This window comes from Hoplias malabaricus, chromosome Y (genome assembly GCF_029633855.1).
Source record: "Hoplias malabaricus isolate fHopMal1 chromosome Y, fHopMal1.hap1, whole genome shotgun sequence".
Lineage (NCBI taxonomy): Eukaryota > Metazoa > Chordata > Actinopteri > Characiformes > Erythrinidae > Hoplias > Hoplias malabaricus.
The window spans coordinates 6116281-6143729 of NC_089820.1; the positions used below are offsets into that span (position 1 = coordinate 6116281).

A 27449-nucleotide genomic window follows, 5' to 3' on the forward strand; every position below is an offset into this window, starting at 1 on the left:
TTTAGGTTAATGTTGTTAATTAAATGACAATTGTCATTTTTAATACAGTGCAACAGTTACCATCAAATGACACGAGTGGCAGAATTTTGGTTACACATAAAAAAAAAAAAACTATTAAGTTGTGTTTTTGTGTGTGTTCTTTTTTTGTTATTCTTTCATTTAAATATATAAAGCTACTGTGGTGTTCTCCCTGTGTCTGCGTGGGTTTCCTCCGGGTGCTCCGGTTTCCTCCCACAGTCCAAAAACACACGTTGGTAGGTGGATTGGCGACTCAAAAAGTGTCCGTAGGTGTGTGTGTGTGTTGCCCTGTGAAGGACTGGCGCCCCCTCCAGGGTGTATTCCCGCCTTGCGCCCAATGATTCCAGGTAGGCTCTGGACCCACCGCGACCCTGAACTGGATAAACGGTTACAGATAATGAATGAATGAAAGCTAGTGTGCAATTGCTTGTGAAGTTATCAGGCAGCTACAGGCCGTGTCGAAAAAAACCCCAAAAAACTGCATATTTCTGCTCAGTTTAAAAAAGAAAGAAAAAACAGGCTTTCAATCACATGGCACTTATGTAAGAAAATAAGAAAATAAATCATTCACTCTATAAAGTCACTCTGTAAAAAGGCTCCAGTAGGGTGTGTCGTACCATAGAGAATGGCTGGCCTTGTTTGCCCTGAGTATAGAGAACAAGTTTGTGTTGGTGATTTTTACGACCCGTGACACTGATGAAATTCCATGGGGCGCTATTAGGCTGAATAATTTCCAAAGTAGCGCCTGTTCCAGCTCTGAGTTCAACTCGTCATTTACTCTTCAAGTCCTTTTGTGAGCAGAACTGTAGCCTTCTGGGACGTGATGTTTGTAACAGGTCTGTTTTGGATAGACAGGACAAGCTGTCTTGGCATCTAGGGGACAATAAAACCCTTTAAACCTCATCAAGTGCTTGTAGTTTCAGTGAGAGTTTAGTCTATTCGGCAGTCCCACAAGAGGTCAGAACTCAAGCCTTTGGTGGAGGAGGTGGAGGTGGTCTAAGAGCCTGTAAGACAGTTGGAGTTAGTTTAAGGATATTTGTCTCATTGATAGCCATGTTCACAAACATCAAATGTGCCCGTTAGATATGTACATGTAGACTAAAATAGTAATGGAGAGATATTGAATGATTAGGTTTTGGACGATTAATTCTAGATCACAGAGGTATAGGATTGTGCTTCTACAGGTGGGATTTATACTCAATTTCACCTGTTCCTCCAATAACCGATGAGTTAATGATGTCAATATTGGTCCCAGTACCAATATCGAACTGGGCCCATTTCTAATTAGCACATATTGATTTAATGATATAAAATGGATGCACTTCATGGATTAAAATTACCTTCTGTGCTGCCCTGAAGTCTGTATGTAGTGTTTTGGGAGGGATCTGGACCTTAGGAGGAGGTGGTGGAGGAGGGCCTTTGGGACGTATTGTCTATAAATAGAAAACGTTCCAACCTTAGTTTGTTGACAGATGGCAGGAACCGATGACTGACAGATAATGAATTTGAGATGTTAAGGCTTACCTTGGGTGAGTTCTCCTGAGGAGTGTTCATTCTCTGGGGGCTTTTATACGAACTGTTCATTGGTATAGGGTTTTTATTCTGCACCTGTTCACTGGTAAGATTTTGGATGAGAATGTCATTGAGATGCTTGCAGTGCTGTAAACATATGTGTTAGAAAGACTAGGATCTGTGCATATGAGTTTGTGCTCACTTAGTTCGACGAGGTCGGTTCTTCATGCATTTCATAAGAAAGATGCCCACTCCGACCAGATTGACCCCCAATAGGATACACACCAGCACCACAATGGCTATAACTCCATCTGAAACAGATACAGAAGGTGGAAGGTTTAGATTTTTCCTCAGATCAACATTGCCCTTGTTTTCTTCATTAAGTTGTGGAAATTCTGCCAATGATAACTGCCAAGATTTTATATGGCACTTTGCATGGTGTGTAGCCAAGTCAGTCATTGGCAACAAGGATTGGTAAGGGATGTATATGTTTTATGAGGGCACTACAGATGAAGTGTATCTGCAACTGATGTGTTCAGATGTGGTGTAGTGGAATTACACAAAGTGGAAACCATAAATGTAGTGTCCATGGGACTTTGACCTACTTTACTTGAGTTATGTAGCCTAATTAGGAGTATGAATTTCTGTTGTATGAACCAAAACCTAATGTGGCATATATGCAGGTTTGGAGAAAATAGGACAGACCTCTAGACAAGCCGCTGCCAACCTTCAGCTCGCAGTCAGGTGGTAGCCAGCCAGGTTCACAAGTGCACTCCAGCCTGTGATTACATACCTGCAGGGCAAACGTATTTACAGTCAGACTACTAAGTTTTAATTTTCCGGAATAAAATATTTAGGATCCTGTCAATCCTTGAGTGACAGTAATATTCTTATTTATTTATTTATTTATTTACCTACCTACCTACCTACGTTTAACCAGGCATGTCATTAAGAACACATTTTTAGTTACAATTGCAGCCTGACAATCAGCAAGGGCTACTAGAGAATAGGAGGGAATAAAAGATCATATATATAAAGGAAAAAAACCTTTGCTACATGGACCCATTTGGCTGTACACTATTTTGGGGACTGACTGTCTGGTCACATTAGAGGGTAAAGGGATTGCACAGTGTTTTGTTATGAGGAGAAAAATGCCATTAACCCCTGTTACCCATATTAGCTTAATTAGCTCATCATGTAATCTAACCTTTAGCATGTTAGCCTCCGGTGCATTTTTCTGCTCTTGTATTTTCTTTTCCATTCTCTTCAGTTTGTTTTCTGGGTAAGGAATCTGATCCCACTGACCCTGCATGCTGAGAGTGGAACACTTTTGGTTCCATAAAGAGCCATGTTTCTTTACGAGGTGTGTGTGTGTAAAGAACCTTTTACAGGTTTAAAGATTCTTTACCCAAATTCACGCAAACTTAAGATTCTTTACCCATTTAAATGTTATTAGCAGAAATGTTTCTTTATGAAACCAAAAGTGGCTCTTCTATGGCATTGCTCCAAGACATTTCTGTAGCACCTATATTTTTAAGAATGTGTAGGTCATAAATATTTAGCTATAAGCTTAACTTGTCCTGGTCAAACAAGTTCCCTATCAGGGTGTAGTAGACTTTTTACTTTATATACTCATTCATTTATTGTCTATTGTCAGTAACCAATTATCCAGTTCAGGGTCGTGATGGGGCCAGAGCCTACCCGGAATCATTGGGCGCAAGGCAGGAACACACCTTGGAGGGGGCACCTGTCCTTCACAGGGCGGCACACACTAACACACACACATTCACTAACTCCTATGGACACTTTTCAGTCGACTGTGGGAGGAAACCTACGGGGAGAACACACCAAACTCCACACAGACAGTCACCCGGAGCGGGACTTGAACCTACAGCTTCCAGGTCCCTGGAGCTGTGTGACTGCCACACTACTACTCACACACACACACACACACACACACACACACACACACCCACCCACCAACTCCTCTGGACACTTTTGAGTCGCCAATCCACCTACCAACATGTGTTTTTGGACTGTGGGAGGAAACTGGAGCACCCAGAGGAAACCCACGCGGACACGGGGGGAACACACCAACTCCTCACAGACAGTCACCCGGAGCGGGAATTGAACCCACAACCTCCAGGCCCCTGGAGCCGTGTGACTGCGACACTACCTGCTGCGCCACCGTGCTGCCCACTTTATATGCTATTCGTTTTTAAGTAATGAACTATTTTGTAATCTATGAAGCACACCATGTAGGGAGATTGGCACTATTGTTGGGACGCAGCACAAGCTTCTACTGAATGACACAGTTGACACGGATAAATAGGTCAGGGTTGCTCACATATATTCACCTGTATTTTAACGTCTAAATAAGAGCTAAAGGTTTTGTTTGAGTTGTGTGTTTTTGATAAGTCCTCAAAATGGAGGCTCTATTCACTGTGAAGATTGGTGGGTGTCTATGCTTTACCCCTGTTTTACCACATACAAACTTAATGATGGTTCTCCAAGGCCTCCTGAAGGGATTCTCCAGATATGGCACCAAAGATGGTTCTTCTGTTGTTACAATCTTGACATTGCAATAATAGAAGATTCCTTTTTGGTGCCATATAGAACCAATTTCTGGAAGGTGCTATGTAGAACCATCTATAGCATGTTCTCTATCAATCTGAAGACCCCTTTAATAATGCAAAAGCCTCTTTTAGTGTTCATGCTTCAATATAGAACCATTTTCTTTAATAAATAAATCTCAAAGGACAATCATTTTGAGAACTTTCTGTGTACTATATCAATGTAGTTTCATAGTTTCATCAGTTTCAGCTGTTGGTGTTTTTTAAAGTGCTCTATAAATAAAGTTGAGAATGAAGCTATAAAGAAAATATTCAAAGTTATTACCCCATGTCCTTTGCATTTGTCTGAACAGTTTGTAGCCTTGTAGGCAACTTCTAAGCTCACACACTGATTCTGACTGCACACCTGGAATACAGAGGACAGAGAGTGGTTCTCCAGTTAATAATTTAAATTTAATGTCATCACACAAATTTAGGCTTTCTGTTGGATCACTTTAAAGTATAAATCTTGTATTTCTGTGGCATATCATACCTTCTCGTCACCACACTTGGTACCGGTGTCAACTTGACCAAAGTCATTGTCACGGTCACTGTAGAAAGTGGCTTTGCAATTGCTAAAAGTGACCAAGCGACCATAGTTTGGATTATACTGGCCATTTTCACAGAAAAGCTTTCCACACCTGACATCTCTGAGGGCAAAAAAGTTGAGAGGTAAGGAGAGGGAGAATTTATTTATTTATTTATTTATTTATAATATTATCCCAGCAGTAAGGTATATTTGTAATTGAAAATTCAGACATTCTCATTCTCTTTTGTCATTTTATGGTAACTGTTGCATTGTATCAAAAATTAATATTCATTAAAATAAATAAATAAATTATAATTTGTTTATAATCTGCTTTGTACTTGGGGGTAATGTTGTATCCAAATGTACATGTGTGTATTGGTTTAGATGATTCAAAGATTGTGATTTTGATGTATCATTCATGAACATATTGTATTAATACTTAATTTTTACTTTTTTTTAAAATAAAATGTCAATTGTCATTTTTAATATTATGCAAGTTTCAAAAAATGACAAAACTGTGGGAGAATGTTTGAATATTGAAATGTTGCAAAAAAAAAAAAAAAAAAACGCTTTTAAACTTCTACACCTATTACATCTAACATTCATTCATTCATTATCTGTAACCGATTATCCAGTTCAGGGTCGCGGTGGGTCCAGAGCCTACCTGGAATCATTGGGCGCAAGGCGGGAATACACCCTGGAGGGGGCGCTAGTCCTTCACAGGGCAACACAGACACACACCTACGGACACTTTTGAGTCGCCAATCCACCTACCAACGTGTGTTTTTTTGGACTGTGGGAGGAAACCGGAGCACCCGGAGGAAACCCACGCAGACACGGGGAGAACACACCAACTCCTCACAGACAGTCACCCGGAGGAAACCCACGCAGACACAGGGAGAACACACCAACTCCTCACAGACAGTCACCCGGAGCGGGAATCAAACCCACAACCTCCAGGTCCCTGGACTGCGACACTACCTGCTGCGCCACCCATCTAACATAAATATTGTGAGCAATTGATATCTCAATAAACCATTTTGAAAGACTTTAACTATGGCATCGAATCAGTAACATGTTCTGAGCAAAAAAACACACATGCAAGCACAAGCCCAGAAAGCTTAAGCACACACGCAAAGCCTACCTCGCTTTTGCAAAAAGGTCCCTCGTTTTAACACTTTGCGTGATCACCTGTCTTACTCATGAGTTCAAATGTGAAATTTGCAAGTACAGAAAAAATTGACATAGGGGTATTCCTGACAGATTGTGGGTTGGTTTCAAGGGTGTTTTTGATAGTTTGGGGGCAGAATCTGGGGTGGCGGGGTTCTCTGTGGGAGTTGATGGTTTAGTGGTTGTCTCATGATCTCTTGAGCCACATCCAGAAGGTAAAGATGGAAGAGAGCAAAGAGGAACCAGTAAAACTTTCACATAGATAGAATTGTTTACAGGCAGCTTTTAGTTATAGGGTAAAAGCCGTATCCCAGTGATTCTTCATGTAGGATAAGCTCTGTGACCATAATTGAGATGCATACAATCACAAACAAATTCCAGAAAACTATTAACCGATCATATCAAATAAGTTACAACTGCCGTATTTGGGGCCGAAACCTAACAGTGGCTTTGCTCCTTGAGTGGTTCTTCTCACTCATGAGAGTAGTTTGCTGATGGTCAGTCACAATACCAGGAGAAAATGTTTCAAGAAGAGAGCAGATGTAGGTAATATTTGACATGCAAACTGAATCAAAACAAGAAAGAAAAAAAATTACAGAGTAAATGAAGTGTTTGAGACACTTGTGATATGCATGTGCGTAGTTATTGAGTTTCACATATGCCCTCAAGTGGGTTATTTACACACAGGGAATGTTAAAATTTGTAAAAAACTCAGTACCAGCACTTTCTCTAGAGGCTGGAGAAACAGTGTACGTAATATAATGTAGGTGGATGAGTGGATAGATGGATGGATTTTGAACTCACTGTGCTTGGCATGCAACATATTGGTCATTAGTGGGACGTAAGCAGAAGGCGTAGTACGTTCCCCTTTTGTTCTGCTCGTAGCAGTAGTCACTGCCTACCACAGCATCTGTGGCATAGTAAAAGCTCTCATGAGTTGAACGTTCTTAAATATTAATAAGGTACAGTTTACACTCACAGTAAAACTCACAATGGTCAGTTGCCTGAGATGTTCCACAGAACATCCACTTACCTGCACCCCACATTTTGATGCACTGATCCTCTCTACGTGGGCACTGGCCATTGTAGCAGTAGCCATTCCCATTTTTGCAGGGCAGCCCATTCACAGCAAATACATCCTCAGGGCACACACTGGACTGTCCTGTACAGTACTCAGCCAGGTCACATACATCCTGCTTGGCACGACATATTTTGGAAGCGTCCATGATCTGTGAGGTGTGAAACAGGGAAGAATTATGAAGCTGACTTGATGTTGAAAGGGAAAGATCTTCAGACCAGTTAGAAATGGACTCTTGATTAATTCTGTTCCCTTGGAATTTAGATCAAGATCAATTACATTACACTGTATGTTATTTTATGACCTTTAGGTCATTCACTACTACTGACATTACTAATGCAGAATTGGAGTCTGGATGGTATTCTGAATATAAAGTACATTATAATATTTAGCACAGCTTATTCCCCAATTTATGAGATCAGTCATACTTGCTAGATTGTTCAAAACTGATGTGAACATAGCATGACCCCTTAGTCATAGTGCTTAGCCCAGGCCCTCCATTTTGCCTAGGGGTATGACCTTGAAGGTTCATCCCATTTTGTAAGGGAGGATTTTAACCACCGTAGCTTAACAAGATGCAAGATAACACTTGAAGACAAGGGGTAGGAATAAAATTAAGGAATGGGATTCACCCTTTGGACAGCTCAAGAAAAACAACTACACTGAGGTTTTTTGTCTTGTTCTAAGACATTGGTCTCAATTCTGTGCCTATATTTATTGTGTAGCATTCCATCGTCGTTTACCTAAGAAGAAATTACTCAAAGTTCAGGCCTTATTTACATATACCTGGTTTAAGAAACAATATGACATATTAATATGATATATTAAAGGTGTATATTCATAATTCTCATTATTGTTTTATGGTCTAAACATAGATATTTTGGGGCCTCTAAATATTCAAACTTTACAGGTTACTGCACTTTACCTTGCAGTTCTGACAGCACTCTCCAGCTGCACACTTGGAGCCCTTGGTCAACCTGCAGGTGGTAGCATTGCAGCACGTGTTAGTGCACTCCTGCCAAAAAAAACACATCAGCAACCATCAGAAAAGGTTTTTTTAGCATACAACATGCAGGAAAAAAGTAATCGAAGTCTTGAATTATCTTTGGTTTAGTTTTGTTGTTCTAGTTATATCCATTTTACATCCACAGGAATGAGACCCTCCAGGAATATAGTACAGAATTATGACATATACCATGGAAATTAAGTGTTTGCATTGACTAGCATTGATTTTATATTTCAAATAAAAAATATGATCCTTTTTTTAAGACCCTGAGCCACTATTGTCCCACTGACTGTACATTCGCTTTATGCTTTTTGCAAAACACAATGTAAATACAGTACCTACTTTTCTGAGAGTTTTGGGTTGAAGTGTATGGTATGCTGAAATAAACATTCTTTTAAACTGTGGCTGGAACAGAGACTGAACATGTTCTAAATCTGAGCAGGTTCAGGTTTCCAGAGTGGAATGTATTTTTGTTGCCACATATTTGATGTTATCTACATACTTTGTCTCAACAATAACTTGCCATATGATTATCCCACCAATGTATCAGTGTGGCCTTTCAAATTGTCATACATGTAAATCAGCAACAGCCCATCGCTTTTACTACAAAATCTGTTTCAGGAAATGTTGGACTTTTTTGTAACATGGGGAAAAAAATAAAACCCAAAAGAAAAACTGGATTTTATTTTAATAAATAAAGATCAATTTAGACTTTGACTGTAACACACAAACCTGGTTGGGATGGGAGCATTTATACTACAGTGTAACATCAGCTTTCTTTTTTAATTACATGGTTTAATCCTTTGGTAACTGAGGACTCTTAATTGTTTTTTTTTGACATTTTTGCTTAATTCATGACTTCAACTGCTTAAATTCTGCATTCACCATGGTCTGATTGTCTTCATGATGTAACATACAACTCTGGATTTCAGGCAGGCCAGTCAAGCACACACATGCTCTGCCTACAAAACCGCATAGAAGCATGTACAGAATGAAGCTTGGAATTGTCTTGCTGAAATTACCATGGACCTCCCAGCAAAAGATGTCACCTTGATGGCAGCATGTTTCTCACTAAAATGCCAATATACACCTCCACATCATTGTTACACTCTCACTTGCGCAGTTAACGTATCCCATGAGATAACATGCTACGCTATAAGACAAAGGCTTTTATGTCTTAAGCTGATACCAGTCTGTATGGACCATTTTATCTTTGGCACAACGTTTTTGGAAAGTGTTTTCATCAAATTCAAAATTCATGTTTTACATTATATTTTCTCAGCTTTACATTTTAAAATGTTCATTATGTTAATATGGACTGTTCAATTTATTATAGGGTTCATGACTTGCATATCATTGCTTTTTGTTTTAATTTACATTTGTACAGCGTCCCATCTTTTTTAAAATGAGGTTTGTATATTCCACAGATCAAAAAATCTTTACATATCTGAAGTATTCTCAGCTGAAATATATGCTGTGAATATATGCCTGAACTTGTTGGAGGTATGTTCAGTTGTTTTGTTTTCTCTCTCTCTCTCTCTCTCTCTCTCTCTCTCTCTCCCTCTCCCTCTTTCCTTCCTCTTTCTCCTGCCCTTAGGGAATTGTGTGCTCAGTGTAGTTTTGACATGTAAAGGCCTCAGTAAACTATTGTGTGTTGACTACATAGTTAATACTCTTTGAACACAACGTAAATATAGATTTCATCTCAATGAGTTGTGTGTTTTTCAAGTATTAATAAACCCTGCAAGTGTAGGGCACAATTACTGTGTTGAGTAACATTAAACACAAAGGTGCCATAAAATAATACACTAATTAAAATTGTGTGAAAGTTAGCTTTATATTAATGCAATATTATTAGGAACAATTTTTATACTTGGTCCTTCAAAAAATTCACAGCTGAAATTGCCTTTTTATTTAAATTATAATGTAGAGCAGCAACACAGTATGTGTGTGTTACTACACAACTTGATGATTATAACTATTACTATTACAAGGCCAGTGGCTTTGTTGGAAGAATCTAGAGAAGCAGAAGGTCACTTGGCAAGAGCTGCTTTATCATTTAAGGTGAAACCATTTAGGGTGCTAGAGTGAGTGCTAGGGTGCTAAAGTCAGCTTAACTGATACATTATATAGGTTGAAGTGGCTGGGCAGAGAATGTCAGTTCTACATCATTTAAGATGGACTGAATATTACTGCTGTAGCATTTAAGGTGGGACTAGCACCAGTTCTGAACATAACTGTTAAAGTGAAATGGACATAACTCATAAACAATTTAGCTAAAACTGACTGTGCTATGTCATTTAAGGAGGAATAGCAAATGAATTCACTCTATTTTATAAAGAACGTTGCTTTTGCTGTGATTAAGTTAATGCTTTTGTAATGGAAAATCTGTCTTAAGGGGTCAAATTTGAGCAAACAGGAGATGATTAACAAAGCAAATTATTTTAACTGTTAGTCCCTCTTAACTAAAAATGTAGCTTGATTTTACCGTCACGGTTCCACAGTCGCACTCCTCTCCAATCTCTGTGAAGCCATTGCCACAGACAGCGGGCTGAAGTAGGTCTTTGCTCGGGGGTTTGGTGAGAAGACACTCAGGTTTGCGATCGTTTAGATACTGCTCCAAGCTGCTAATACTGCAGCTGCTGAAGTTCTGGGGGATGACATAGCTGCAGGAACAATTGCAAAAGCTTACAGAATGTCTGGGTCATAACACAAAAAAAAACTTTGGACACCTGCTTATCCAACATTTCAAAAGTTTGTTTGCCCTTGCTGCAGTAACAACTTATACTCACCTGGAAATGCTTTACACTAGGACTTAGTACATTGCTGTAATTGTAATTATACACAGGATAAGATGTAAAATAATCTATGTCAGTCCATTAGAGCTTAACACTCTCTTTCTACCTGCAAACACAACATTCCAGGCATTCCATCGATCTTTGGCCATTTAAATCCTAAATCAAACAAATAGGGTTGCTGTGGCCCTTTAGAATCCAATCAGCAACCAGCTACACCTAAAACAGAATGTTACTCATTGGGTAGTGTCTATGTGTATCCAACAGAGCCGCTGAGGATTTGCTCGTATTCACTCACAAGAATATCAGGGGATTTAAAGCATTGTGTAGTGGAGTTTAAATCCTCCCTGTGTTATCTTAAGCAATGGAGCTCTATGTTGGCATGTCAGAACTGATCATCAAACCTTAATACCTGATAAAACTAATGCTCTTGTGGCTGAATTCCTTTAAATCTTGACGGCAATATTTCAAAATCTGGTCTAAAATGTCCCTCAAATTGCACAGGCTAGGACTCTTTTACTGCTGCTTCTGAACATCTGGGGTTGACAAAGCTGCGATGACAGTGGAACCATTGAAAGAATCAGTTTTATTTTCAGACCTAGTTCTTCATTGCCCCAGAACTTTGATACACCTAATAGAAGTGTTCAATTCAGTATGAAGCCTGTAATGTGTTCAGTGTATCAGTGTGTGTGTATTAGATCAGGGAAATCCATCATTGTAGCAATTTGGAAGTCTTGTGTAAGCTTGTGTAAACATACTTGCAACTTTAATAAGATATTGCTACATCCACACAACAGAGCAACAGTGGTATCTCAGGACTATTAGTATCAGCAGCTGTGGTCAGGGAGAGAACATGTACGCTTGTTCTTTGTGTACAAGTAGTTATTAAATAGTTGCACTAGGGATTCACCAAAATTTGCTTTCCAGGATTCTAAAAATATTTCATACTCTGTCTTGTACTGATCAACACGAGTCTGGTTTCTAGGAGAAACTTTTAACATGATCTATAATTAGTGCATGCTAACTGCATCTGTAGCCACAGTTTTTGAAATGACTTAAAATATGACCTAAATATTGAGTGTACAAATAAGTTTTAAAATGTTTGTGTAATGTAAACTTGTAATTCAAAATTCAAACATTGTTGCTAACATCAATAAATCTTTAAATCATCTAAACCATATCTTACATATACTTTCTGGATACAACATTATCCCCAAGAACAGAACAAATCGATGCACACGTTTAGTTTTTTTCTTTGTTGAATAAAATATTTATGGTCAATTTTCAATCCAAGCAACAGATACCATAGAAAGACAAAACAGAGGGAGAAAATTTGTTTTGAATTACAAGGATACATTACAAAAAAAGTGCTTTAAAACATATTTGTACATCTATTATAACTAAAAAATAGGAAAGATAAAGTTATTTTTTTGTTCAGCAGCTTCATAGACATTTTCCTTTCAACCATAAACAGGGTGGCACTTACACATTCTAAAGGCTTTGGGATGCCTTTGCCAAGTACTCACTGCAGAGACAGAAACCCATTGGGTGGAGTCAGATCACATCCATCTCTCTCCACATCCAACTCTTTTTAGGGATAAGGTAAGGGTTAGGTTGAACTGGGAGGAGCCAGTTTTAGTATAGTCCAATGAAAACACAACGAGGGAGGAGCTGGATCACATTCAACTCCTCCCTATGGATTTCTGATTCTGCAGTGCTGGCCTTCTCTGCAGTTGAGGTGGAAGGTGTTACCTTTCAGGGCCTAGATGAGTCACTTCAAAGAATGTTTTGCTTGAAGCAGCTTGTTTGGCTTGTAGCACATTCCTTCTTGTACCATATACATCCAGACACCAGCTATACTTAATTTTACACAAGATTTTGTAACACTGCTGTGAAGACTGGGAGATTGCAAACAACCTCAAGCAAAAATCAGGTCTGAAAGTTAGCTGGAGGTTATAAGGCCCCTCAATACTGGCTTTGGAACTGTGTTGTCTGGACTGGAGGTGCTTGATTTCATTTGAGATGAATTGAAGTTCCAAAATGAATCTTTTAACACCTTGTCTCTCCATGCTCTCCCTGATGAATGCCATCATATCCCCACAGTAGTGTTCTAACTTCTAGTGAAAATACTTTAAAAAGTAGAAGCTGTTACTTCAGGAAAATGGACAAATTGTTTTCACAATTTAAAATTTTAATTGGATGAGCAGTTGTCCAAAGACCTCGGCATGGAAGTGGAGTCTTACCTGAGAGCGGCAGCCATGATGCAGGTGGAATCGGGGCAGAAACAAGAGCTAGTGTCATGGTTCATGCCCAAGTTGTGACCCATTTCATGAGACAAGGTCGCTCCAACTGCTATAGCTCGAGGGTTATGGTCCTGAAAGATAAAATGTGATGAGACATTTATATGGACTTATAGACACTGGACATTTAACCATATCTTTGTGTTTTTACATTGGTACTTTGTGAACACATTAACCGATGTTGCATTATAATTATAATTAATTATAATTACCGATGTACAAACTACTCAGTACCTGATTCATGAATCAAAATGAGAAAATGAATTGCACTCAGCCATGTTAGCATTAGTGAGGTCAGGGACTAATAATGGTGGACCTATTCAATGCATTACAATAAGTGATGTGTAGAGCTCTGTTTCTCCTGAGAACACAGTTCCACTGCTCCACAGTCCAGAGCTGGCCGGCTTTATACTTTTTTAGCTGATGCTTGGGAAAGTCCAGACAATATTTACCCATTTGTCCTTTTGTTCAACTATTGTGTTTTTGAGCCAGTTTATGGTTGTGCTCATATGCAGCATTTGATACAGCTTTGATGAATTAGAGCCAATATACACTAAAGGTCCATAAGTTTGAAGACTTTCTTTATAATGAGCGAGCTTAGTTATACTTTAGAGCAGAGGTCTTCAAATCCAGACCTTGGAACCAAGTTACAGGACAGGATTTTAAAATGGTCGGTTGGTATGACACTTTAGCCTCAACTTCTGATGCATCTGACCATATAGATCACACTGACCAGTCATTGTAAAATCCTAGCCTGGAACGTGGATCCAATATTTACCTGTGCTTAATGTGTGCCCATTGTGGACATAGATTTTCCATGCCCAGCTTGCTTAATCTCCATAGATAAGCATGAAATCAAATGGCACTCTGTTCAACAGAGCCTGTGAGCCCCTGCTTAATATTATGCATCAACCAGAGGGGTAAAAACCTCCCAATCCTTGACCATTAGAGGAGTGGATCTGTGTATTTTTGAGTGATGGAACTACATCTAATCCTTGGAATGGTTTGGAATGGCGATGTCTGGTTCATTATGTTTATTTGATAAAATCAACCAAATCCACAATGTGAAATTTCAGTATCTAATGTAATGTTACTGCAGCAAAGAGGGACAAACTACCTGCTGATACATTTCAATGCAGGTCAAACATGTTTGCACATATAATGTAGCATTGGTAGGCTTGTTGGTTTTTGGTTGGAGTTTCAGTTGTGAAAGGTTGGCTTTGCTGTCTGAGGTTATTTTTCTAGCAAAGATTACCAAAGATGATATAGTTGTGCCAAGATATGAACATCTGTGCTAATATTTCCGCTGTGCTTGTAAAATCAGACCACAGTGACAGAGCGGCTTTGGGGCATGTGAAGTAGCATTAAGTAACTGTATTTAGTAGCATTTACCTGGATGACTGCTGTAGAGTGATCGGAACACAAAGTGCCAATGAAGGCCAAACCCACCGTGGAACCTTCAAAATCAATGCCACTGAAACATCGACAGAAATAATACACATTTAAATCCCCAAATCATCTGGATATTTTTACAGATTTTAATTCATGGATTAGTCACCTTAAAGAAACCTTTCCTTTTTTAATCCACATTGATGGTGTACAGCTAGAGGCTGAAGTTTACTGTTCTCTTTATCCACAGCTTGTGTCAGTCATCATCTAGCATTTCATCAGTGGGAGTCCCAGTGATGAATGGCATAGAGTGGGGCTGATAAATTATACAACAGCCGATAAAGTACAGCCTGTAATTGTACACCTGTATGGGGGAACCAATAATGTGGTCAATAAGTGGAGAGTATTATATTAATATGTGGGCATTTCCAATAAAGTGGCCAGTGAATGGACATATTTATTCATTCATTATCTGTAGCCGCTTATCCAATTCAGGGTCGCGGTGTGTCCAGAGCCTACCTGGAATCATTGGGCGCAAGGCAGGAATACAACCTGTAGGGGCCGCCAGTCCTTCACAGGGCAACAAAAACACACACACACACACCTACAGACATTTTGAGTCGCCAATCCACCTACCCTCCCTTTCCTGGGAGGAAACTGGAGCACCCAGAGGAAACCCACGCAGACACAGAGAGAACACACCAGCTCCTCACAGTCAGTCACCCGGAGCAGGAATTGAACCCACAACCTCCAGGAGCTGTGTGTCTGCGACACTACCTGCTGCGCCACCGTGCCCCTCCTGGACATATTTAGGTTTGTCTAATAAGGTATTTTAAATCTATTTGATGTAAACAAATCGTATGAACACATAAATGCTCTAAATATCTTATGTTTCACAGAATCAACTAACGTGATGAGATGAGCGTTGTTATGGTTCTGTCTCTTCATCAGGACACTGTTCCTCCAGGTTGTAAAACTGTTCAGGGTCTCACCGGCTGGAGGTGTCACTGTTATCTTATCAGAGTCTGTCCAGATTTCCAGACCAATCAGAGCAATGAAGGTGTTCACTGGTTTATACACCTGCCCATAGACAAGTACAGATTTAAATAAAGTGAAGGTGAAATAGTGGCAAAAATGTGAAATACACTCTGCTGCTTTTTATTGTAATTTTTTCCTGCTGTGCAAGACAAAAAGATCTCCAAAAGAGTAGAAAGCCAGATATGATTAACATTCCTCTGTTATGGTTCATGGTGGAGCTGTTTTACTAAATTTACTATTCACTACTGAAGTGATGCTATGTACCAACAAAAGAAAATTACAGAAACAGTGGGAGAGAAATCTTGTCATTTCTACCCTTTTTGAGCTTAGACATAAAGCAACACTAGGTAATATTTTTTACCTTAAAATTACAGTTTCAGTCAATGTGAATCAAAGTAATGGTTCACTGATCTGTAATAGTAACAATAGAGACTCTGTCATTACTAATCTGTGCTCAGCACTGAGCTGCACTATATCAATTTTGGCGGCAGACAGGAAATGATCTTTATGTCAGGACAGAGCTGTACACATGAACTACATTCTGCAACTGTAGGGGGATCTCAGGAGCAAACATATTTTATCTTATCTATTGCAGGATTTCTACGATGTGTACATATATAAATATATAAAAATGTATGTATTTAAAATTTAAAGGTCCTTGACAACCGACTGCAACCTAATTGTGAACAGTTCCACCAAAAGTGGACGCAGTGCAAGAGTTACTTGTAAGAGTTACTAGAAAAGTCTTGTAAATTGATATCCGCTGTCAGAATTCATAACAGTAGAGCCGTCTAGTAAACCTGTTTAACTACATTAAAAAGCTATGTGTTTTTTGTTTTTTTTTAGCATTTTAATCCATTTTCCCTAGCACTGATTATGTATAATACAGAAAAAGGCACCCTAAAAAGTGCCCTTTATAAAGTGTACTATATTTTCACTGACATTAAAAAGATCAGTCATCATTCACACAGGTGAGAGCTGTAGGTATCTTCAGACTGGTCATGGTAACTCACCAGGTTGACAAAGTTGATAATTTCAAATATCCTCGACCTCACTTTATCCACGTTGCTGTCCATCTTCTGATACTATGGGAGTACAAACCACAAACAAAGTCAGCTGCCAACCAGTCAGAAAGGCCAAATTAAAACGGTCTAAGCACAGTTTCTTAACCTGAGTTCCTTTTTTTTAAAGCTGATCAGCAGCTGTGATTCATTTCCTAAAATTTTCAGGCTCATGTTGTAACTTATTTCTGATTGTGGTTTATACTTCAACATTCATCAATAAACCACGTTTCTGCTTACAGATGAAAAGTAGTCTCGAAATGTCCTGAAGGAGGAAGTGTAATTTGATTCCTTATTTGGTGAGACCTTTGTAGATGTGTTCCTGTTGATCACGTACCATTCTGTTGTCTGCCACAATGAAGACTTTGTTGTATTTTTGCTGCTGGAACATTGTTGGCCCCTGCCCAGGAGGAAGAAACAAAAATTAACAAAAGCTTCTGTGCACCCGTTCCTTCAATGTTTCAAAAGATTTTGCCAGCAATCTTTACCTGCAGTAACTGCTCTAGTATCTTTGCTGTGAGTGTTTACAGCCATAAGGACATTAGATACAGTAGTTGGATCACAACTAATCCCATAGGAACTGAAAGGATCCCTACTAATCCATAGAATTCAGTTCCAGCCCAATGCTGGAGGGATCCTCTATACCTATATTGCTAAATGGCTCATGTGCAGCTGCTTCAAAGCATAAAATTAAAGTAGCTGACCTTACTGATTATACAGGTTATCTACAAATGTTTGGACATATAGTGTAATAACAGGAGCTTATGGATCCAAAAATGAATCTTCAAATAAGGAGTTGTAAAGTGGAAATGTGAGAAGTGGTATCTTTCTTACAGAAATGCGAGCTCTGGATTTGCTGACATGAGGGGCGATGTCGATATTTTCATCCCAGGTGGTGTTGGTCACACCACATGTGGTCGGTGTGTCATTGACATCATCATACTTGAGCACCGCATGGTCACCATTGACATCATCAGACAATGGCTCAATCAGAAATCTCTGCTCAGCCGTTTGGAAATAACCTCTGAAATGCAATGTTTTAGAAATTAGAATTAGTACACAGACAGAAATTCCACATTTCCCAATTTATGCCTAATGAAGCATTTCAGATGTAAGCAATGTCATTCGAATTTGATGTGAAATGCATGGTTTTACAGAACAGTTCACAGTGGCGTTGAATGGAACTAGATATCTGTCTTTGAACCTCTCCTATATCAAATGCTTATGAATACAATGATTCTTTCCGTTAGTTTTGAAAATCTTTTGGTCTAAAATGTATTGGGCAACGATACCTACAAATTATTGTGAGCCCAAAGGAAACATCAGCATTTTATAAGTAGTTTTTGAATGAGCTCCAAAATACTAAGTAACCATCTTTATGGAATCGAATGCAGACTCTCCAAAGAACATTTTTATTACTATTTAGTGATGTTTTGTAATTAATGCATAAAACAAACTAAGCAGTTATTTCCACAAGAGTCTCCAAAAAGTATTTGAATTGCATGAATGTGTACATATATGTGCTTACCGCAATCCATTGCAGGTGCTCACGCTAACCTGGGAGTCACTGTCATTAACAATCTTTCCCTGATAGTAGCAGAGGTCCTGGGACAGAAGAGAGAACGGAAAGACTGAGAACTAGTCTTATTGTATATTATTTGAGTACATAAGCATTTAACATGGCCCAAATACATTTGTTGTGGGTTTCACCTACCAAATTGTCAGGTTTGGTTGTGAATGGGGTCCCGTCCTCTGTGTAAAATGTCTCAGTGTAATCCTGAGTCAATAAATCTCTGTGAACACCAACATAGAAATCAGATCAGCAGACCAGGTTGGTATTACACAAAGCATGATTTCTCAGTTTTGGCAGATAGCTTAAGTCCAGGGTCAAGCCTGTTTGATGGGATATGAAATAAGTAACAAAATACTTATATGTCATGTCTCAGATCTGATGTAAATTAACATCAGGCCAAGCTAGCAGAGAAAAAAGCCTTAAGAAAAAAGGCATCAGACATGAAGTGTACAACATACTACTGGACAACCTTCAGATCTGTGCTTATATTTTCTGACCATTTGTTCTTCAAGTTAGAGCCAGTACACAATGTGAGCATCAGTGTTGCATGCATTGGGGACTTTGGATGACGCTAAGTAGAGAGACTGGCTGCAAAATCAGGAACTGCTAACAGACACATATGCAATATTTGTTTGTAGACTCACAACAATGGGAAGTATTTAGAGTATGTCAAGTATATTTGATTACAAAAAACAAATCAAAAGACCTACAGAATCAGACTTACTCGTTTCTCTCTAGATGCATCTCAATATCTTTGCCATCCAGATTCATGGCATATTTCATCACATCAGGCCTGGAAAGCTAAAGAAAAGACTTGGTTATGTACAGGGTAACCTTTGTTTTTCTTGTCCTACAATTGTATTCTGCTGCAGTTTCACAAAGGATTCCTAAAAAGCCCTCCTGAAATATTTGCTTATTTAAACATTAGGGCATGATTAGCTATGTTGTATATTCATTATTTTCTGTATTCATTATTTTGAATATGCAAAATAATGAATACGCAGCAGGTAGTTTCGCAGTCACACAGCCAGGGACCTGGAGGTTGTGGGCTCGATACCCGCTCCGGGTGAATGTCTGTGAGGAGTTTGGTGTGTTCTCCCTGTGTTGGCGTGGGTTTCCTCCGGGTGCTCCGGTTTTTTCCCACGGTCCAAGTAGGTGAATTGGCGACTCAAAAGTGTCCGTAGGTGTTAATGTGTGTGAGTGAATGTGTGTGTGTTGCCCTGTGAAGGACTGGTGCCCCCTCCAGGGTGTACCCAGGTAGGCTCTGGACCCACCGTGACCGTGAACTGGATAAGCGGTTACAGATAATGGATGGATGGATTATTTTGTATATTCACAAGGCACATTTAGGGAAAAAAGTACTATAATGATTAGTGTGGTTGTTTGTATTGTTTGTTGTGAATTATTAATGGATACTCTCACAATTTGCATCACCATTAATACTGTTTTAAAGTGTTAAAATCTAAGTTTGTTTTTCATTTTCTGTGTATCACACACTTTTTACAGCCATTTCACCTATAAACATGTATTTTTTGGACTGAGGGCCGAAATCAACAAAGACCCAAGATGAACAAACCAAACTTCACACTGTGATCAGCCATACTGTTCAGTCATTATTTTGTCCTTGCAAGACTAACTTCAGTCACTAAAATGACTAGATTAGATTAGATTTGATTAACTTTATTGTCATTGGGCAGAATACAAGTACAGGGCCAATGAAATGTAGTTGGCATCTAACCAGAAGTGCAATATATAACATTATTTACATAAAGTGCAGTTGTGTATAACATATATACATAGTATAAACACGTTAAAGTGAAATACGAAATTTACAGGATTGTATATATATATATATATATATATATATATATATATATATGTGTGTGTATAAAGATTATATAGATATATAGATATAAGATTATATACAGAATGTACATATATTAAATATGTTATATAAGCATAGTGTGTTATGTTTATTGTGATGTAATAGATAATGTCACAACAAACATCAGCATTAAGGAATGTTTTAAAGGGTTAAAATCTGTGCTTACATCGATATAATATTCACAAAAATATAATTTGTTATATTCATTCTATTGAAACAGGAATAATATAAATTGAAATATATAACATAAGTGGGGAGGGGTCATGCATGGGTCAGTTAATGCCATAATTGCTACACAGTAACAAACAGCACAGAATTATTATATTGGTATATACTGATTGGCCAGATGAGTCTTACCTCTAGATCTCTCTTATGAAGATCGTGCAGTCTGATTGGTCGAACCACTTCATATACATTGACTCCATCTAGTGTGTAGCTAGCTGTAATGGAAAGTAGTGAAAGAGGGAACGAATGAATTAATTGTCTGATACCACAAGTTTGGACAGTTGAAGAATTTACTCCTGAGCAAACAAGAATATTTCTACTGTCCCAGTGCATTTCTGCTGTGTTTGGTTTTGTTTTTCTTGTGGTGTAGATGCTGTTCTGTTGCCTTAAGCGTTGTGTGTGATCATGGCAAACCCTCTGGCTTTGTTTCTCTGTCCTTTGTTGGACGTGGGTGTGCCATTAATCTGCAGCCTAAAGTCCTAGATTACTCCCTGAAGTGAGAAGCTAGCATATGGAGATGACTAACTCCTCTGTTATAACTTTGCAGAGGACATTCCTGTGTGATAAAGCAGTAACAAATCATAAATTATAACAACTGAATTGAATGATATATTTCCATTCAGATTTTGCACCATATGTCTTCACTATATTCCCAATGGTTCCCTCAAGACTTATTGAATAGCCATTCAAAGTTCATCTGAAACAATATCAGACTAGGGAAGCACTGGTTTGGAATTACTGAGCTAACACACTGACATTGAGGAATTGGAAACAATGGAAGTCCCCCATAATCACTGTGTTATATCGTCAGTCATTAAATAGGGAGCTGAACCCCGGTGACATGTTTGGGGTAGTGGAAATCAGGGTTCAGTTACCCATTCAGGATAACAACACCACAAATAATCACAATATTAACTTCACAGAGAAAGAAAGGTAAAAAAAAAACTTCTTAAATTTAAATTTAAGTCCATGTAAAAAAGACTTAATTCCAAGTAATTTTGGAGCATTTCTATTGGTCCATTCATTATAAAATTTGCACACAATGTGAAGGACAGCTGCTGTGTTCAAATGATGTAGTAAACTAAAAATCGTTTTAATTTGGACAGCAATAATATATAAAATAAAATAAAAATCAATAAAAAAAAATCAAATTAAATATCAAATTTTATTAAATAAGCTATGGTTATCCAAGTCCAGTATTAACAATATCGTGCTGTTTACCACTAGCCATTAAACAATAGGTGCTCTCCAATTTCAGCTAAACAGCACATTTAGTTCTTAAACATTTTACCCTCCTTCATGGAAATGGTAAATAATATTGGACACTGGACCACACCTCTGGCTTTTCTGGAGGTGACAGAATGGACTACTTGACTCCATTTGATTTTGACCAGGACAGCACCACAGACACTCTGTCCTGTAAACTCTGGTACTGATTGGCTGTTTGGGTCCTCTGAATATATACAGTACCAGTCAAATATTTGGACATATTCTCATTGGTCATTGGTGGAATAGGGCTATTCACTGTATAGAACCGTGTACCAGCCCCTTTCTCTGCACAACCCAAGCGGTTCTACAAATTAGGCCACAGCTGTTCACTGAATATCATTCCAGGTGACAACCTCATGAAGCTGATTGAGGAAACGCCAATAGTGTGCAAAACTACTTTGAAAAATCTAAAGTATAAAATATATTCTGTTTTTTTAACACTTTTTTTGCCATATGTGTTCCTTCATAGTGTTAATGTCTTCCATATTCATTTACAATGTAGAAAGTAATAAAAACAAAGTAATAAAACAAAGAAAAACCATTGAATGAGAAGATGTTTTGACTGTAACTGTACATTCACAATATGCAGAAAATGGACAAAGGAACCCCTCCTTGAGTGGGTGTGTGCAAACATTTGACTGGTACTGTATATACTGTGTTTGTTCCCTGAAAGAAAATCTCAGTGGTGACGAGTTATGGATCCTGATGGTGGGAGTGTTAGATTGTGCGTACTTCACTGTTTTTGTCTGGAACTTAAGACTGATAAAACATGATAACATTCATGGCACTGACTCTAATGGAAAGACCCCAGCCGGTGCCTTGTATGGTATAGAAACTGCGTTTGTTATTCTGTGTGTCTCCAGATTTTATAGAAGAATGAGAAAATTCTGTGGGTGTTAGCAACCACTGTTCTGTAAATGTTTTATCCTCTTAATATTTTATTTTCTGTTTCTGCGGTCAAGTACACAACCCTTTTATGCCATTAGGTAGCTAATAATAAGATGATCAACAATAGAAACTTTTGGTGGATCTTAAACAGTTAAGACATTATAAAAAATTTCTGATTAACTGACAGGCCTGACAGTTTCCAGTAGATCTGCATTTGTTTCTCAAATATGAAGTCTTACTTGCTCTTAAAATAAAGTCACAGTGATGCCGTTGTTTAAGCACACTCTGAATTGCAAGGAGCCAAGATGCATGGTGACATAGATACAACGTTTTGGTCCTGTCAACAAATTGTTCTTTGGAAAACCTCTACACAATACTTTGGATTTACAAAGACCATTCTCTGATCCTGCACTGGACAATTAAACATAGTTTGCATTATTTACGGAAGCCCAACTTATAAAAGCTTAGGGAAACAAAATTGTTGAAATTGTATTGTGGACAAATGACACAAAGGTTAATGGAGTCAATAAACAGTTCAGTTAATATAAAGGGGACTTCCTAATGGCCACAAAGTGCGTTTCATGCGATTGACCAAGTGAAGCATATATTTGGAAATTTATGGCATCCACTGTTGGAACAACAGCTTCTCCAAGTTTATCTCCATTTTCTCCAACATAAATTTAATGTGGGGCGGCACGGTGGCGCAGCAGGTAGTGTCGCAGTCACACAGCTCCAGGGGCCTGGAGGTTGTGGGTTCGATTCCCGCTCCGGGTGACTGTCTGTGAGGAGTTGGTGTGTTCTCCCCGTGTCCACGTGGGTTTCCTCCGGGTGCTCCGGTTTCCTCCCACAGTCCAAAAACACACGTTGCAGGTGGATTGGCGACTCGAAAGTGTCCGTAGGTGTGAATGTGTGTGTGTCTGTGTTGCCCTGTGAAGGACTGGCGTCCCCTCCAGGGTGTATTCCCGCCTTGCGCCCGATGATTCCAGGTAGGCTCTGGACCCCCCGCGACCCTAAATTGGATAAGCGGTTACAGATAATGGATGGATGGATAAATTTAATGTACCAGCTGCCTATTTTATTACAATTAGTTTAGCAGAAATGGTCTGCTTTACCTGGGATTAAATATAGTATCGCACATTAAAAATAGGTTTTTAAGTTAAAAAACAAAATAAATGTATTAATATGCTAAGCTGAATATTTATAATTTGTTATTTAGGTTGTATCAAATAATGCAAAAATAAAAATATAAGAAAACTAATATGTGTCAATCGTGTTTGGTTTCTAGTGAATCCCAACAATGCTGGAAACTTTCTAGATCTTTTATATAGTGATAGACAAATTTGTACCTCAGAGAAAGCTCAAATTTTACAAGATTTTAAAATGGACATAGTGGAAATACCTTTGCCATAACCTCTCTGGAAGCAAACATGGTCAAGTTTAAGTGGCTGTCAACAAGTTCCCTGATTATATTTCAAACAAGTTGCAGTTAAATTCAGTTAAACCAAAGTAAGCCACACAAGGAAATGGTGGACTGTTCCTTGTCGAAAGTACAGCTCTGATTAAGTTGTGGCATGACTGGCCATTTTTCTGTTTTGGATTTGATTTGTAAAGGCCAGTGTTAACACATGCTCTGTCTACTGTTGTTATTGTGAAAGCAGCTAAATGGATTAAACTTGATTTCTACTTAATGGTTTGTTTTCAGTGTATGATGTTTTTTTTTTCATCTATTGCCAGTAAGCTGTGGTAGCTGTCTTTAAATTATTTGAGTGAATGGCTTTTTTTTAGTCTTTCTAGTGTGAATATTAAATATCAACTAGAAGGAAAACACTTCAGGTTAACAACAGGTTAATGGTTTATTTCTAGTGCAAGAAATTGCCCCAAGTCACAAGGTGGTAAAAGCGTAGTGGAGTCTTAAACTGATGTTTTATTTGCAGTGGATTTAAATTCAAATTCCTAGGAAGTGTAAGTATTAAATTAGAGTTTACTCCATCCCTGCTCTCTGTTAATTGCAGCATGAGTCAGACTGTTAAATTCAAGGTTCTCAAAAAAGACTCTTCAAAATAGCACACTTTTCAGGAGAAGGCAGAGAGGCCTTCTATACTTTTAGTGCCAGTTAAATTTGAAGAGCTTTTTTCAAGCATTTGATTTGATGAGCCAAAAAATGAGTTGCAGGGAAATATGGCAGTTAAATAACTGAACATTAACAGACATAATTTTGCCCCAAGCTCTTGTTTTTGAGTGTCATTCTGTGAACTGAGTTACAGGGTGTAGTGGACACTGAGACATCAGCATACTACTAGTGATGTTTTATGCTTTTTTTTAAAGAAAACTACTACACTAAACTACTGAACTAATACACTAAAACTACATTATAATAAACTAAGATAATACAGTTGTTATTGTACACTGTCAACAATTGTATCACAGTGAAGGTACCTTTAGTTAGACAAGATAATTACACCTTGTTCTAACTGTAGATTTAAAATTTGTGTTGATTTATTAAGCCCAATTTAATCTCCAGGTCTTCTATATTGAACAATCACAAATATTCACCTCTCTTTCTGTAGAAGAGAATGTATTGAACCTTTAGGGAGCAAAACTGTGAAAATTGTGAAGCCTCAGTACTATGAAAATCACACTCTTGTAATGACCAATTTCTCTTGCGATGGCTGAAGAGTTCACATCGTCTGAACAACCTGCTCTCACAGGGTTCCAATCACCTTGGAGTAGCTCTCAAGGTATTATGGGAGTTTCCAGGAAATTGGGTTTGTCAGATAAATAAGGAAATAAACACCAGGGCCAGATTAGCAAAAACAATTGTGAAATACTCCTCTGATCACAGCTCTTATCAAACACTTAGAAAATCAGCACAACATTTCAATTGACATTTGACTAGATTTCCAAAATAAAATCTTGAATGAAGGTAAGAATATTGAATTTCTCAGGAGAAGGCAAATACCTCCTTATTTAAAGGAGTTAATATAAAGAGATTACATTGATATATAGAATTTTAGTTTAGCCATATGTTTTTCCTTCCTTCCAGGCTTTTCCTTGTGAATGTTTTTATGTGGTGAATTTAACACACTGACCTACAAATATTTGCCATCCTGCCTGCGACATATAAAACTAAACAGAAATGTGTCACAAGTAAGAACATGTTCACTATGTTAAAATAATATTAAAGTATCACCTGAAACAATATTGTCATATACCTATGTTTTACAAGCTTTGAGCCCTTAATCTATAATATGATAACCTCAGCAAACAGATTTTACTGGACAATAAAGTGCCACATTTAAAGACCTGTTCACTTATGTTCACTCTGAAAATCAACCAGACTGTGTCATTAGGCCAGGGGTATGCAAACTTTTGCACACGGCTGTAAGCTGATCAGTGTGTGGAGGAGCGGTGTGTATCCGGTGTCTTACCTGAGATGATAAGTGAGCTCCAGAGGGTCCACAGAGAGAGAGCCAGAGCCATTGTAATGTGTGTAAACAGTTTTGAAGCCGAGGAGCTCTTATATGGTCACCTGTAAAAAGCTCCACCCCTTCTCAAACACGGAGAGAGAGAGAGAGAGGACATGTTCAAACATGGTAAACACAGAGAGAATGTGTGTGTGTATGTATGTGTAGAGCAATACTGTGTGTGTTTGTGTGTGTGTGTGTGTGAGAGAGAGAGAGAGAGAGAGAGAGAGAGAGAGCAAGCAAGGAAGTGAAGAAACAAGACTGTGACGTAACTGTTTCAGTGCAGTGTAAACCCAGACACACCTCACTGAAAACACTCTGCAGCAACTTGTGGACACTTGGTAACACAGTGTTTAGTTAGCTATCAGTACATTGGTCTGATAATGTAGAGGCTTTACTTATAGATGTACTTTTTCATCTGAAGATATTGTTAGAATTTATTTTAAAATGAAGGATTGTGGGCACACATTTTAACATAAAATAACATAACATAAACATAATATAACAAACATTTTAAAGCATTTTCGTGTAACATATAACTGTAATTGTGCGGCACGGTGGCGCAGCAGGTAGTGTCACAGTCACATAGCTCCAGGGACCTGGAGGTTGTGGGTTCAAGTCCTGCTCCTGGTGACTCTGTGAGGAGTTTGGTGTGTTCTCCTTGTGTCTGCCTGGGTTTCCTCCGGGTGCTCCGGGTTTCTCCCACAGTCAAAAACACACACTGGTACCTGCCTTGGTGACGCAAAGTGTCCAGAGATGTTAGAGTGTGAGTGAATGTGTTGCCCTGTGAAGGACTGGCGCCCCCTCCAGGGTGTGTTCCTGCCTTGCAGGTAGGCTCTGGACCCACCACGAACAGAACAGGATAAGCGGTTACAGATAATGAATGAATGAATGAATGATTATAGCAAGTGAAAATAATTAATTCTTCACTGCATTCACTCTGAGTCCCATCAAGGAAAAATGCTGCAAATCCACATTGATTTATTCTCTTCTGGGCGATAATATGAGTTTACGTTTAGACTGTTTAAGACGGTGATTTTGATATTGGCTATGTAAAAAGTACATGACAATTTTTAAAACTATGCAACACTCAGCACTGCAGTGACTCTTATGTAATCGTGGTGGGTTAGAATGTGTTTCATTACAGCGCTCAGAACGAACCAACTGTCAAATCATACCTGCTCTGTGGTGGTCCTATGGGGATCCTAACCATTGAAAGACACAGTGAAAGAGGGCTAACAGAGCAAGCAGAGACAAAAATGGGCTACATTCTCTGATTAAAGAACTATAGTGTGCTCTTGTATGTGGAGCTGATAAAAATGACTACACTGATTGTAGAAACAAGTGTGGTCATAATATTATGGCTCATCTGTTAATATTCTCCCATTAAATGCACTATTACACTCGATTTATCCAGGACTATTCTCCTCTAATGGTGTGTGGAGGAATGTCTAGTGATGCCTTCTTACCTTTTCTGAGATTTTCTGTCAGGTTTTCTTTTAGATTGTCTTCAAGTGCATGTGGCCAGTGTTCATCTGACCGCTCATCTTGATTCAATCATGACGTCACATTCCTCTCTCTCTGTCTCTCCCTGTCTCTCTCTCTCTCTTTGTTATTGCTCACACTGTTCAGATATA

At 38.5% G+C, this 27449-nt stretch overlaps 1 protein-coding gene across 1 annotated transcript; it reads right to left on the reverse strand.

Moving 5' to 3' along the window:
- Positions 1-66: 66 nt before the first annotated feature.
- LOC136677650 (zinc metalloproteinase-disintegrin-like protein H3) lies at positions 67-27379 on the reverse strand. The gene is made up of 23 exons (XM_066655238.1): positions 27282-27379; positions 25777-25895; positions 20324-20406; positions 18806-18882; positions 18223-18301; positions 18037-18113; positions 17343-17532; positions 16846-16908; positions 16461-16532; positions 15320-15489; positions 14413-14494; positions 12964-13094; positions 10414-10591; positions 7845-7934; positions 6875-7070; positions 6646-6751; positions 4636-4792; positions 4429-4509; positions 2236-2323; positions 1733-1841; positions 1543-1633; positions 1359-1451; positions 67-1022 (listed from the first exon to the last, which is right to left on the reverse strand). Exons 2-23 carry the CDS (start codon positions 25826-25828, stop codon positions 984-986), a joined length of 2304 nt encoding a protein of 767 aa, XP_066511335.1. The 5' UTR covers positions 25829-25895; positions 27282-27379; the 3' UTR covers positions 67-983.
- Between the last annotated feature and the right edge of the window lie 70 nt (positions 27380-27449).